The sequence below is a fragment of the Neomonachus schauinslandi genome, chromosome 5, assembly GCF_002201575.2.
Source record: "Neomonachus schauinslandi chromosome 5, ASM220157v2, whole genome shotgun sequence".
In the NCBI taxonomy this organism is placed as follows: domain Eukaryota; kingdom Metazoa; phylum Chordata; class Mammalia; order Carnivora; family Phocidae; genus Neomonachus; species Neomonachus schauinslandi.
In genome coordinates this window covers 6,220,702-6,235,412 of record NC_058407.1, presented here as the reverse complement: position 1 = coordinate 6,235,412, position 14,711 = coordinate 6,220,702, and the positions used below count along the sequence as shown (strand labels likewise).

At 56.9% G+C, this 14,711-nt stretch overlaps 1 protein-coding gene across 2 annotated transcripts in view; it reads right to left on the bottom strand.

Moving 5' to 3' along the window:
• Positions 1 to 9,220: 9,220 nt before the first annotated feature.
• SCUBE1 (signal peptide, CUB domain and EGF like domain containing 1) overlaps positions 9,221 to 14,711 on the bottom strand; it is a 139,349-nt gene continuing 133,858 nt past the window's right edge. For both annotated transcript variants that reach the window (XM_044915773.1, XM_044915774.1), the window contains 5 exons: positions 14,539 to 14,700; positions 12,965 to 13,162; positions 11,341 to 11,493; positions 10,921 to 11,000; positions 9,221 to 9,402 (listed from right to left, as the gene is read on the bottom strand). In XM_044915773.1, coding sequence (XP_044771708.1) covers positions 9,250 to 9,402; positions 10,921 to 11,000; positions 11,341 to 11,493; positions 12,965 to 13,162; positions 14,539 to 14,700 — 746 coding nt within the window. In that variant the 3' untranslated portion in view covers positions 9,221 to 9,249. The remainder of the gene's footprint in view (positions 9,403 to 10,920; positions 11,001 to 11,340; positions 11,494 to 12,964; positions 13,163 to 14,538; positions 14,701 to 14,711) is intronic.

The following is a 14,711-nucleotide window of genomic DNA, read 5'->3' as shown; positions in this document are numbered from 1 at the left end:
GCCACTCAGGCACCCCGAAATGTAATTGATTTTTGCAAATTGATCTTATCCCTGGTAAACTTGCTGACCTCATTTATTAGCTCTAATAGCTTTTTTGTGGATTCCTTAGGATTTTCTATGTACAAGAGCGGGCCATCTGCGAGTAGAGAATGCTTTCCTTCCTTTCCAACCTGGATGTCTTCCTTCCTTTCTTGTCTAATCATCCTGGCGAGAACCTCCCATGCTGTTAGGAGAACAGACATCCTGGCCTTGTTCCTGTACATTACGTTATTATTATTTTTTTAATTTAATTCCAGTGTAGCTAAGCTACCGTGTTCCATGAGTTTCACATGTACAACGTAGTTGATGAGGGAGCAGAAGACAAGCAGAGAACAAAGCAGAAGCTGACACCCCATAACCACCCCCCCATGGGGTGTTTGTGACATTCCTCTTGCACTCCTGGCTGTCCTAAAGCTAAGGAAAAACAAATAGTTAACTAATAGAGATCACAGTCCTGCAAGACCCGAGTTTCCCTCAGTTTACTAATGTCTTAGCAATCTACAAAACAAAGCATTTCTATCAATAACCTAGCTTTCAGGAGGAAATGTAGATACAATTAAATGTCCTTATAACCTGGAGCCCATTCACAGATACTTGAAGTGGGCAGAGTGTACTGTTCCTCCGGGAAGCTCCCAACTATCTTCATGTTAATGCCTTGCTAGAGGGAAAAACAACCTTAACTTGACAATGGCCAGGCCTCCGTATCCTGTGAGTCTTCTTTAACATATGAAAATCTTCTTGAAACCTCCCTTTTCCTTACTTCCGCCACCTCCTGAGAATACAGTTAGCCACTCCTCCAGACCCTGGTGCAACCCCTTTCTGCCCACGGGTCTTCTCCCCGTGCTTTAATAAAAACACCATTTTGCACCAAAGGCGTCTCAAAAACTCCTTCTTGGTCGTCGGCTTTGGACCTCTCCCCACCAAACCTTACCTATATTCCAGAACCACATCATAGTGATTCTACATTTCCATTCATCACCCACCGCTCATCAGGACGAGCTGCCCTTTATGTTTCTAAGGCAGATCTCTGTTGTGGCGTGAGGTACGGGCCGGCTAATGCTCACTGCTACAGAACGACTGTGTGACTCTGCTACCATCTTATAAACGCAAGGCGATGAATATTCCTGTGTGTTTCCGGCACACGTATGTGGAAGAGCCTCTCCATTTACACCAGCAGCATTCACCCACACCCTCTCTTTTATTGTATCGGGCTTTGTTTTTGCCCACCTAGCGCCACAATGGTGTCTCTGTCGTCTTCATTTGTATTTCTGGTTTTATTCATGGGGTTGAGCATCTTTTCAAATGTTAATTGGCCACCCTCCTCTGGAGTGCCACAGGCCACCGAGCAGGCCGGAAGGAGCTGGAATGGGGGCCTTCTGCTCTCCGAGGAGCTTGGAATCCATCTTGGACTTGGCGACCTGGGGAGTAAGTCTACTTCACCCCACTTTCTCTGCTATCTATGAGCTGGACTGCACTGCTTCTCAGCTCATTTTCCAGCCCAAAAGAGGCCTCAGACAGAGAGAGAGAGAGAGAGCACAAGCAGGGGGAGCGGCAGGCAGAGGGAGAAGCAGACTCTCCGCAGAGCAGTGAGCCCGATGCGGGACTCGATCCCAGGACCCTGGGATCATGACCTGAGCCCAAGGCAGACACTTCACCGACTGAGCCACCCAGGTGCCCCTGAGCCTGTTCTCATGAGAGCTTTGGGGGGAAATACAGTAGAAATGTCCAGTGTGTTGTGTGCTCAGCAGATGTCATTGTTTGCTTCTCAGACTTTTAAATATTGTAGCAAAATACACATAAGACAACATTTGCTATTTTAATCATTAAAAAAGTATGCAGTTCAGTGGCATTCACATTCACATTGTTTACAACCTTCACCACCATCCATCCATCCCCAGAACTTTTTCATCTTTCCTCGATTGAAACTGTCCCCACTAAACTTCCACTTTCCCCTCCTCCTCCCCCTCTCCCCCTCTCCCCCAGCCCCTGATGCTCACCACTCTACTTTCTGTCTCTTCTAAGTGATCTGGGAAACAAAGGCAGAAGGAAATGTAGATAAAATTAAATGTCCTTATAATCTGTAGCCCATTGACAAATCCTTGAGGAGGCAGATTATAACCTTCCTCCAGGAAACTCCCTACTGTCTTAATGTTAATACCTTGCTAGATGGGAAAACAACCTTGGTTTGATAATAAGCAAGGCCTCTGGTATCCTGTGAGTCTTCTTTAGCATATGAAAATCCTTTTGAAACTTACCTTGTCTTTCCTTGCCCCAACCCCAAAGTATTTCATCACTTGCTCCTCACTAATCCCTGGGGTGCTGGGGGTGGAGGGCAGCAGATCTTTCTGCCCACAGAACCTGTCCCTGTGCTTTAATAAAACCACCATTTTGCACCAAAGAAGTCTCAAGAATTCTTTCTTGGGCGCCTGGATATCTCAGTCCGTTAAGCGTCTGCCTTTGGCTCCGGTCATGATCCCAGGGTCCTGGGATCGAGTCCTGCATCGGACTCCCTGCTCCGCGGGAAGCCTGCTTCTCCCTCTCCCTCTGCTGCCACTGGTTCTCTCTCTCTCTCATGCTCACTCTCCCTCTCTCTCTCAAATAAATAAATACAATCTTTAAAAAGAAAAAAAAAGGGGCGCCTGGGTGGCTCAGTCGTTAAGCGTCTGCCTTCGGCTCAGGTCATGATCCCAGGGTCCTGGGGTCGAGAGACCTGCATCGGGCTCCCTGCTCGGCGGGAAGCCTGCTTCTCCCTCCCCCACCCCCCCTGCTTGTGTTCCCTCTCTCGCTGTGTCTCTCTCTGTCAAATAAATAAATAAAATCTTTAAAAAAAGAAGAAGAAGAAAAAAAGAATTCTTTCTTGGCCATCGCCTCCGGACCCCACTGAACCTCGCCTACACTCAAAAACAGCATCATAGGGACCTTGCGTAGGTGGAATCACACAGCACCTGCTGTTTTGACCTGACATTTCGCACTCAGCACCATGTCCTCCAGGTTTATCCACATTGTAGCTGGTGTCCGACCTTCTTTCCTTTTTAAGGCCAAATCCTATTCGTGGTGTGGAGGGACCATGGTGTTTATCCACTCATCCACTGACGGACACTTGGGTTGCTTCCATCTTTTGACTATTGTGAGTAATGCTATGAACATGGGTGTACAAATATATTTTCGAGACCCGGCTTTCTGTTCTTTTGGGTATATTCCAGAAATTTCCTTAGACTTTTAAATCATTGGGTTAAACCAAAAAATCAAACAAACAAGCCAAACAACTCTGCCGTTTACTGTCACTCACTTGGAATATTAGTATCATTTATGAAATCGTTTTTTCTCCTGTCGAGTGCGTGATGCCAGAGGCTTCTCAGCATTGTTGAGGAGAGGAATGGTTATCAGCGTTTTTGACGTTCTAGGTTTCTTTGAGAATCTGATGAAAGCCATAGGTCGTATTCCCAGAGAATTGGCATGTGCTTGCACTGACTGTGCATCCAGATCCCCCGGGGCTCACGGTGGCCTTGACTTCAAGGTGAAAGCCACAGCGGAGAGGAGCATCTCTCGATTCCCGCGGCCAGGCATGAGGAGGGGTGGACTTTCAGCCTCAGATGTTCTACCTCCCTGTAGCTCATCCAGGAACACGTCCGTCCCCTACCTTTGGGCGCTCTTCACATGCGGATCATGCGGATCTCAAACCTACTGCTTTGCCTTCCAGAAGCTTACCGTAGCTCCTTTACTTGTAGCCCTCAATTATAGCCAAGGAATGTTTGAAAAGATTTTTTTTTCTGATTCTAGTTCTTTCTTCCCCCTTTCCTCCCCTGGATCATGACCTCTGATGAATGCGAGAAAGGAGCAACATTTAGGTTCATTTCCTGTTTATTATTAAAGTAATTTCCACAAACATTTAATTACATGCATATGTATGAACAGGGAGAAGACAAAACCTTGAATATTCGAGGCAACCAAAATAAAAACATGATTGCGCCGATATCTGTCACCCTTGTGGACAGAAGGGTTGCCAGAGTGCCTGGACAGTACAGCGCCTTCACAGAACCCAAAGCGGAGGCTGGGGGAACAAGGGCCCAGCGCTCTGCTCCCCTCCCTGCCTCCCCTGGCCTCCTCCCCCCCCCAGGTCCCCCAGCGGTGTTCAGATATCCCATTTCAAGAGCGGTACGGACTGGCTCTGCTCAGGCTGTTCAAGGTTCTGATCTCAGTGGACTAAGACCTTTCTTGGGATCTACATGGCCTCTGAACTGGAAAACAAAGTCCTGGGCACCAGTGAGCTCTCTTTGTGCCCCTACTTTTCAGCCCACGGTCTGCCGAGGGACACCCGCGTTGTCTCGTGTTTGCATGCCGGAGCCTGCGAGAGGGGCCGACGGGGGGCGCACAGCATCTCTCTGGGGGTGCGCAGGGCCGTGCTTGGCCTGCGGGCCCGAGTCTGAACGGACACTTCCATCCTGTCCACGCAGGGGAGAAGGCAGAAGCCGGCCTTCCTCTGACTTTAGCGCTTGTTCCAGAGGGAGGGGAGGTCACTACGTCCACACTCCTCCACCTCCGTCCTCCCTACCTGCCACATCCCTGCCCCGGAGCTCCCCAGCGCATTCCCAATCCGTACAATTCAGTTGTCAACATCCCACAGACAGACATCTCCTACCCTGGGTTTCAATGGACTTGGGTTTGAGTCTCCGTTCCACCAACTACTAGCTATTCGCTGGGGGCATGTCACTGGGCCTCTTAGAGTCTCGCCCTCTGCGTCCGAGGAGCATCAGGCCCCACCTGCCTCGCAGGGCCCTGAGGATTGCCCCCCAGAACCTGGCGACTGGGGGACTCAGGCCTTTCACTGCTTCCTCTTGAGACTCGAGGGGCCCATCTGGGGCCTCAAAGAAACAGAGGGTCCTACTCTTTGGGGGCCATCTGTGCAGGGTGCTGGGAGGGAACGCGTGGCCACGCTTCCGGCGTCTGGGCCTGGGGCTGGCCTGCCCCCCCCGCTGCCCTCTCCAAGAAGCCAGCTGGACACGGCTGACTCCAGCTCCGCGCCACACCTCTGTCTGGCATACAGCAGGTGCTCAGAACTAGCACCTCCAGAGGCAGCCACGGGAGGAAAGGAGCTGGCTGCTTCGACTCTCCATGTGGACGGGTAGTGTCTCTCAAACGCCGGTCCTTCTGCCACTGGCCTGAATGAGGTCGGCGCTGTCACCCTGGTCAGAAGGGCTGAGCGGCCACCATGTGGATCCGTGGCGAAGACAGGGGCGTCTTGCGTGGGGTGGAGGTTGCTGTCCTGGGCATGGTGGCTGCGCTCTTCTCCGCGTCGCTCTCTGCCGGGGTTTGGGGGGAGGGCGGCCACATGGTGAGGCCGGGCGGGCGGCAGTTCCTCCTTTGGGAGATGGACTTCGGGACGCCTCTGGCGACCCCTGCTCGGCTCTGCCCTCTGTCGAGGCCCTCCATCCCCACCCGGGGCGCTGGGAGGCGCTGGAAGGCGCTGGAAGGACGGAGTGCCTTCTCCCGAGGAGCACTGGGCTCTGTCCACCCCCAGGCCAGCCTCAATCTCCTTTATCTCTGGGACCAAGAGGGACTTTGCCGGGGATTCTGCCAGCCCCATGGCTGTGGTCTCTCCTCCTTCCTAGGAGCCTGGCACACAGTAAGCGCTCAGCAAATGTTTGCTAAATGACCTAACTTTAACTTAGCTCAGTATCGTATTTTCCTGCTGAGGGTGGTGGGTGGAGACCTTTGCATAATTATCCAACCCCCCAAATGTCACTCAGACCCCCACTCTAGCTCCAGCAGGCTGGGGCCCATTGTCGTGGAAAACGGCTGATCTTGGCCGTGTCCCCCAGGGAATGAATGTTCTGGTAGGAAACATGGTTTTAAGAGGTTGAAGGAAAGAAGTTCTGTCTTTGGGCTCTCAGAAGCAGCCTCTTGGGGCCATTTGTCTCTGGTGACTTTCTGGCCCAGGTTACGGTTCTACTTCATCTGCGTGTCCCAAACCAACGGACGGCAGAAGGGAAAGCTGTCTGAGGCCGCCACCTTGGGCCCCACGGCCCCTTGATTCTGTCGCCACAGAGGTGAGGAGGGACTGGCAAAGACTGGCCCTGGGGAGCTAGAGCTGGGCAGAGTGAGGTCACCACCACTGGCCCAGGCCACCTGCTGGGGCGAGTTGAGACTAAGTGGAGAGCCCGGGGTGGGGGGAGAGGCCAGCACAACACCGCGGCTGCAAGGCCCTGGCTCAGGCAAGAGCGTAGCTGGGAAAATAGCCTAATTCGGAGGCAGATGAGGTGACCCCAGCACTCACTCGCTGACGGCCCAGCTGGCCACTGGACCTGAGGCAGAGTCTCTTCTTTTCCTCCGCATGTTTCCATGGAAGCAGAGAGCCGGGAGACGCCAGGGAGTGCGGGGCAGAGGGCTTCTTCCAGGTCCGCCATTCCTGGGTCTCACCTGACCGCCGTCATTGGGCACCTGGTGCGGGGGGGCGCCCCTCGGTCTTCCACTGCCATCCTCGGAGAACGTCCCCGGCCACCCCGCAAGGAGCAGAGCCAAGCTCCTCAGGACTTCCAGGCCTTGACCCTTTTCAGTCCCGGCCGACTGGGCAAGCTTTTGCTTCCAGAAGCCTCTTCCTTAGCTCTCTTCCTTGGAGTTTATTGACTGGCCAGCAGCCGAGGGTCCGTGCCAGGCGAGGGGCGACGGTGGCTGGGCTGGGGCTGCTCAAGGCCAATGTCCCATCCACGAGGGGGGTGTGCTCCTTCTGGCTCAGCCCCTCCACATCTCAAGCCCTGCCACCAGCTTCCACAACACGGGAACATGGACAAACGTGCTTTGTTGCCCGGGAAGCTCTCCCATGGCCACCAGGCTCCGACGACCGGGGACAGCGCTGGCTTTAACAGTGGGACCCTCGAGTTCCCCAGGGTGGGGCTCAGGGCTGACATCGAGATGAAGGACAAACCCCATCCTGGACTGAGTGCCCCTGATGGTCGGGGGGTGCTGATGGCGATGTGCCGGCAGCTGGCAAATTGGGGTGGCTTCCTGGTACTTGTGAGGGCAAGGGGCCCCACATCTGTCCTGCTCTGTTGGGGTAACACCGGGCCCGTCTGACCACAGTGGTGGGGAGAGCCACGGGACATGGGTGGGCTCCCACTGGAAAGGCCAGTGGATTAGGGCGGTTTGTGGGTGGCGACTCCCCGAAACCACCCAGAGGGGCAGCAGGAAGCATTCAAGAAAGGTTAGAGCCCTTCTGGTCCTGTTTTGAGAACACTATTAAAAAGCCCCTCCCTGTCCCCTCGCCTGGGTGGTTGCTGTTCGGGGCCGTTCTGGAGGACACTCGTCTAATTTCTGGGGATGCGCAATGGCTTGGGAGGGAAGACAGGCATCTTGCTGGAGACTGAGGCTGGCCTTCACGGCCCGTGAGCGGGGGAGGGTGGTGTGGGCCCAGACAGGGCTCAGGGCTCACACTGACCTGCCCACCAGGCCCCTTCCCGACCTGAGTTGGATGTTGGCAGAAAAGGCGCTGGCGGCAGAGCGTTCGTCAAACTGGGGACTTGCCGTTGCTGACGTGGGCGGCGGCAGGGAACGATTTCTGAGCTCCCAGCCCTGTTCTGGATTGTGAAACTGTCCTGGTCTGCCTTGTCATCGACCCCCAGACCCCACTCGCCCGGCCCCAGGCTTCACCATCCGCAGCGTGCCATGGACGGGTCTCAAACTGTGCCCTTCGCTCAGCGCGGGTCCGTGGGGGCACGAGGAGGACACAGCCTAGGGGCACCTGGGACGGGTGGCTGGGCTTCATTTTAAGATTCTCCCACGTTTCTTGGAATTGTGAACATTTGTTAACCCTAAAGATACAGACCGCTTCCTACGCATGTCTCTTTGGCAGTCGGCCGGCAGGCGAGGCCTCAGCGCCGCGGGGACTTTTCTGGCTCTATCCCGGGGCAGGCTTCCTGGCTGAGGGGGACACCGTGCAACCGGGTCAGACTGTGGACTTCTCTTCTTTAAAGACAGACTCTCCGAGGGGCGCAGCGTGGCGCGGCAGAAAGAAGACAGCACTCTCGGGGCCCGGCCTCGGATGCTGGCCACCTGCCCTCTGAGGTCTCTCGCGGTGGCACAGCCTGTGCTCACGTGGGCAAGGCCTTGTTTCCCTGTGGCACGAGGCCACGGCACACACCCCAAGGTCGTGGCCTCAGGGTCAGCACAGGCCCCTTTCAAGGTTTACTGCTGGGCCCCTGTACCCACAGGAAAGGGCCCAAGGGGAAACTGCCTTCTACCATATTGTATCTGAGGGCAACACTCCAGCAAAGCATCGGAGCCTAGTTCCCCCAAAATATGTATTCCAGAGTGTGTCCAGAACCAGCCTGCCTTCTCCCCATCCTGCAGGCTCCCGGCCCCACATAAACCAGTGGCAAGCACCTGGCGGGGCGGTTAATCACTCAGGGATGCTGGCAACAGCCTGTGAGGGAAGAGGTGGGGTTGCATTTCATATTTATAGTTACTAAAGAGGATTTTCCTAAAGTACCCACAAATAGAAGTATATTATATTTATATTTATAGTTATATATATATATAGTACTTAATTAGATGCTCTATCAAGGGAAAGCACAAATCTACAGTTTCCTCCGCTAGCAGCTCTTTTCTGTCCCATCACAGAATCCTTAGAGCCTCACCACGTGGCGCCTGCGTCCCGGGCCCGTGGCCGGAGGGGTGGGGTGGGGTGCGGATGCCTTGCAGGTGCAGACACTGGCTTATCAAAGCTCCCAGACGCCTTCCCACACCCCTCCTCCCGCAGCCTGGCTTCCTGTCTCAGATGATGCCTCCCAGAGCTTGCCTGGGGGCAGAGGCAGCCACGCCCCCACCCCCCGAGGCGTCAGGTGAGGCCACGTGCCACCCCCCCCAAATGTGCTCTCTGCCCAGGACCTGGCTGCGCACAGGGTGTCCCGGCCCCGGGCGGGTCCTCTAGTGCCGCTCAGGAGAGGCTGCTGTCCTGGAATCGAACAGGCAGAGGGAGCGAGGGAGAAAAGCCGCAGTGTTTTCCCCGTGGGGCCATCCGAGGAGTGCGGCGGGCCGGGGTCTCGGCCTGGACGTGGTCTCACCCCCACGGGCTGGTCCGTGTTTCCGAAGGGCAGACGCCATGGTGGCTTCCCAAGGCAGAGTGTGGAGGCCCGCGGAGCCGCCTTCTAGCCTCTCCTGTGGAGGGAAGGCACTCTCCCCTCCCCGTCGGGACACCCCCCATCCCCGAGCAGGGCATTATTTGTAGGGCCGCAGGAATCGGGACACTTTGGAGCGCAGCAGTTTGATGAAGGACCGCGGGAACATCTCCTTGGACTCCTGGGCTGTGTACTTGAAGTAGTTCTGGGGATGCGCCAACACATCGAAGAGGGCCTTGATGAGTTTCTTGTCCTGCAAGACATGGTGAGGCGGGTGGTGAGGCCGAGTGGGGGGCCAGGGCTGCGGGCCTCTTCAATGTCTGGGGCCCTGGAGGGGCCTGTGGGGTGTCTGCAAGGAAGGGGGAGGAGGACCCCACAGACTCTCTTCCCCATGAATTGTTTTTTGATTTTTTTTTAAAGATTTTATTTATTTATCTGACAGAGAGATAGAGAGCACAAGCAGGGGGAGCGGCAGGCAGAGGGAGAGGGAGAAGCAGGCTCCCTGCAGAGCAGGGAGCCCGATGCGGGGCTCAATCCCAGGACCCTGGGATCATGACCTGAGCCGAAGGCAGACGCTTAACCGACTGAGCCACCCAGGCGCCCTGTTTTTTGATTTTTTTTTTTTTAAGATTTTATTTATTTATTTGACAGAGAGGGAGAGAGCACAAGCAGGGGGAGTGGCAGGCAGAGGGAGAGGGAGAAGCAGACTCTCCACTGAGCAGGGAGCCCAATGCGGGACTCGATCCCAGGACCCTGGGATCATGACCTGAGCAGAAGGCAGTCGCTTAACCGACTGAGCCACCCAGGCGCCCTTTGACTTTAAAAAAAAAAAAAGATTTATTTATATATTTTAGAGAGAGCCCACATGATCGGGAGAGGGGCAGAGGACGAGGGAGAGAAGCAGAACAGCTTCAGAGGCAGGTGCGGGCCATCCCCGGCCAGGCCTCGAGGGCCAAGATTTTTGTCCTAAGTGATGGAAACATTTCTAGTTCTGCAAAGATGCTCCTGGCTGCAGGGTGGAGCCGTGGGCAGAGGGCCAGGGCGGCAGGGTTGGGGCGAGGAGGAGAGCTGGCATTGTCTGCAGGATGGACTGATGGAGAGGCCAGCACGACCCTCCAGTTCCCACTGCATAGACAGGCTCTAGAACCTCTAGCTCTGCTCCTGGGTGCAGCAGCATCGGGGGGAACCTCTCTGCTTACAAACTGCCTACTGTGTGGAGGACTGTGCCAGCCCCGGGGCTGGAAGACCCACACTCGGCGAGCCACGCCTAGTTTCTCAGAGGGCTTGCCCAGGGCCACCCAGCTGGGACATGACAGCCAGGGGCCCCAACCCTGCTCTAGCCCCGCCCACCTCAGCTCCCAGGCTGGGAGTGCTATCTTCCCAGATGCTGAGCCACGGCCAGACCCCCAGAGCCCGAGCAAATCCCTGGGTTGGGGCCCTGAGCTGGCCAGTGCCTGCCGCGTGACAGACACAGCGCCCCTCGATGACAAGGTGGCTCTGCTTCTTAAGGCCACGAGCAAGATGATGAGGCAGGCAGTCCCAAAGGTGGGGGCAGATTCTACTGATTTTAAGCTCCCACCGTGTTTCACAGATGAGGGAAGTGAGGCTGGCAGCTGGTGAGGAGCCCAAAGACCAGTCACCAGGTCCTGGGCTAGACGCCACCAGGGAGCTTGTCTCGGCCCTCCTGGTCTGCAAGGACAGATGCCCTGGATCATCACAGGCCACCATCCTGGGATCACATGGACCCTTTGCCATAAAGAAGCTCACTCACTTTTAAAATTTCCTGGTGATTCTCCGAGGCGTAGAGCCGTCCATCGCGAACGATATCTTCTATCAACTGCTGGTAGTCCTCTGTGAAACCCACCAGCAGGGAAGGAAGGAAGGTGAAGGTGCCAGACCCTGCCTGCTTCCCCCTCACCTTCAGCCTCTGCCTTCCCCTGCTCCACATTCAGACTTCAGACCTTGGCCAGAGGCAGTTCTGCCTCCAAAACTCTGTATCCTCCACCCAAATTGACCTCGAGTTTTGGCCAGCTAGGAACTCCTAGTCAACCCTCAAAACCCTGCTTGGGCAGTACGTCACGCTGAAGGCCACAGACACCACTCATGGCTCCCTCGTCTGCACCACCCCCCACCCCGTACATGTTCATTGCCTCTGGGTCTGCAGGGCCAGACACAGTGCGGCCACACTAACCGTCATAGGTCACGTAGGGCACTTGGAATCCTTTGCCGCTGTTGCCTTCATTGGATTTGAACTGGATCCAGAGCTTCCGGGAGCGGGAGGTGAAGGCGATGGGCCTCTCGTAGGTCTGGCAGGTCTCATAGGTGGTGATAGATGCGGGTGATGCTGGGGACAGAGCAGGGGTCTGAGCGGCTGGCTGACCCACATCCCTGCACCTGGCCCCTGTCCTCCTTCCTCAGGCCGCGTGCTTCCCCCCACCTGGTCAGCCACCCAGCTCCCACGCCCAGTCCCCCAAACAGTCCAGCTCTAGTCTCTGCCTGTGCTCCCTCTGCCCCAAATGCCAGTCCCCACCTTCAACCCCAGTTCCTACTCATCCTGCAGAGCAGGTTTCTGTGTCTCCTCCTCCAGGAAGCCTCCCCGACTGCTCCGTCCTCGCACTACCATGTTCCTGCCCTGCCCTGGTGAACCTTTTGTCGCTGCCCCTCTGTTGGGTTGTCACTGTCTTTCTCCACCAACTGCTCCTCCAGGATAGGGCTCATGCCCACACCCAGCACAAGTCAGGCCTGGGGTGGGGGGCCCCATTTGGGAAGTCCCCTCTCCCTATGAGCAGATGAACAAGGGTGAGCGTGCTGACCCTGGGGTGCGTGGGGCTGTCCAAAGGGTGCCCCACCTCCTCACTGCTCCCTGGGGAGCCTTCCTGAGATTCCCTGGAGGCGGGAGAAGCTGACCCCCTAGAGCTCAACCCTGTGGGCAGACAGTGGAGGGGAGGACGTTGGGGACTAGGGAGGCTGGTGACAGAGGAGGCGGGGAAGATGGTCCCGGGTTGGGCTCTGACCGCCTGTGGCATCCTGGGCAGGCTCCCTGCCCTTTCTGGCCTCAGACTTCCTGGCTTATCAGCGACACGGAGTGGGCGACGCTCGCATATGGTAACAAAGAACAAGGGGAACAGTGGACAGAAACTCCCTCAATCTCTCTCTCTGCTTAGTCTCTGTTCCTCATACACATTCCAGACCCAAGTGGGCAGGAGTGTTCTGTGTCTGCCTGCGTCTGCCTCCTTCTTCCCTGACATTCCAACTTGGGGTGTGCTCCCTGGGGGCACTGTGACCTGACAGCAGCCGTGAGGGGTCCTGGCCTGCGCACATGCTATTAGGGACTCAACCTGGTTCCTGGGGGGGCTCAGGGGCTTCCCCACCTTTCTCGATGCTGTGGCCTTCTGGGCACACACTTGTCCTCACCCACTACTGAGGGCCGGCCCACTGCTCTTGGCCCCTTGACAGGGGTGATGGGCCAGGAGGCTGGAACTCCCAGAGGGGAAGGGACGGGCTGTCTGACCCTGAGGCATCTTGTGTGTGTGCCCCCGAGCCTCAGAGGTAGCAGGAGGTGGGCGGAGCAGTGGTCGCTCCTGGGGCCTCACCCTCGGTGGCATGGCACGACAGGCAGGACCCCTGGGATGAGACTAGCTTGTGGTCAGCGTGGAGACCAGACCGGACCGGCCCTGGCTCCCACGCTCAGGGTGCACCCCCCACTCGCCACACCCTGGCACGGAGCCCTTTGGGTCAGACAGAGGTGGGCTGCGAACCCGCCCCACGGGTGACCCTGGCGGCCCCTCTGCTGCCCCGCCTCGACCCGTGCATACCGCTCTTCCTCATGACCAGGACGTCGCCGCACTCATCCTCAACGGGCAGGAAGATCTCGGGGACCACGATGAGGATCCTGCGCTTGGGGGGCGGTGAGATGTGCCACACGCACTCGGCGTTGGCCGGATAGTCGCCGGGGTAGTTGGGGGACTCGATGTAGCCTGTGTAGTCGCCGAGCTCGCCGCCGCAGTGCTGGTCTGTGGGCACCGGGGCCCCAGGGGCCTGTTCAGGCCGGCTGCACGGGGGACGTGGAGGGCGGGCCCTCGACGGCCCCGCGGCCCACCTCCACCCAGGGTCCCCCCCAGCCAGCTCGGCCCTGGGCCGCTCTTCTCCCAGGGTCGTCTTCCTGGGGGGGCGCCCTGGGGCAGGCCCACCCGGTGTCAGCTCCCCTGCCAGCCCTGCTCCTGCAGGTGGCCCACATAAAAGCCCAGTGAACCCCCACTCAGTGAACCCCCACCCCCTCTTTCCCTCCACGCACTCCACGCTCAGTGTACGCCAGGTGCCCGGTGTGGTCGCCTCCCCACCGAGCAGGAAGGCTAGGGGACAAGCAGGCAGCGCAGTGAGGAAAAAGAGACATGCTTCCCTTTCTTTCCTTTTGTAGCTAAGCTGCGTAATCCTCAAGAGGCCAAATGCGACATCTTTATGAGCTAAATGCTCCTAGCCTCACCCTTACACCTTAGGTCTGCAAAGAGAACTGAACAGAAATACTAAATATACAGAATTTTCTTATACCGTTTCATTTATAAAACACTTCACATCAAAATTTCTGGGAAACATTTCATGTTTACCTTACCTTCCAGAAGCTTCCCTCCTATTTGCTTTCTCCACTTTTATTCATGAGGACGTTTAAAACCCTGTCTCTGTGGAGCCCCACCACTGTGCCTGCTCTTCTGTCCCCAGAGGCCACGAGCCCCAGGGGACGCCCCGGGGAAGTGGGCAGCTCCCATCTCTAGGATTAAGTCCCCTTCATGGCCCTTTGGGCTGTCCTAGACATGACCAGCAGCCCAGGAAAGGGGTAACTGGCTAGAAATTGATTTGGGGAAGGGTACAATACCAGAAAATCTGTCCCAGAGGACTCCGAAAAATGAATTAAAAATATCTAAAGTCTGTTAGGCCCAAATGACTTGCTAAGTGACGGCCTGGGCTATCTATTTCCCAAATCGTCTTATGCTGCCCACATTTCTTTTGGCTAAACTGAGCTTCTCACAGACAGGAGGAGGCCTCTGGTCTTCCTCTGGAGCCTCCACACCCGTCCACACCTGGCGCTTGCTTCCTGTCCCCTGGGCTGGTTTGCGTCCACTTGGCAGCCCAGCCACGCGTGCCTTCCGAGCAGCACGGCCGGGCGCTCAGCCGCTGCCCCGCAGGCCCCCCGGCGCGGCCTGGCTTTGCCCTCCACAGACCCGGGGCCTCGAGCAGGGCCCGCCGAGCACAGGGGTGCGGGCATCACCCTGAGCAGACGTGTGGATGTGGTAGACCGGGCGGGATCCCCGGGGTCCTGCGGACACCACGTGGGGTGCGGGCTCACCCCGCCCCAGCAGCCCAGCGCCCTGGCCGCGGGGAGAGCTGCACCTACTTTTGCAGTGTGTGACGTTGGTGGAGCCATCGAAGTCCGTGCTGGTGTTGCCCGGGCAGGTGATGCAGTGGTTCTGGCCAAACTCGGGCTGGTAGGTGCCCACCGGGCAGCGGATACACCGGTGTGTCCTGGTATTGTAGTGGTGGCCCGGGGAGCAGTGCACTGTGGGCCGG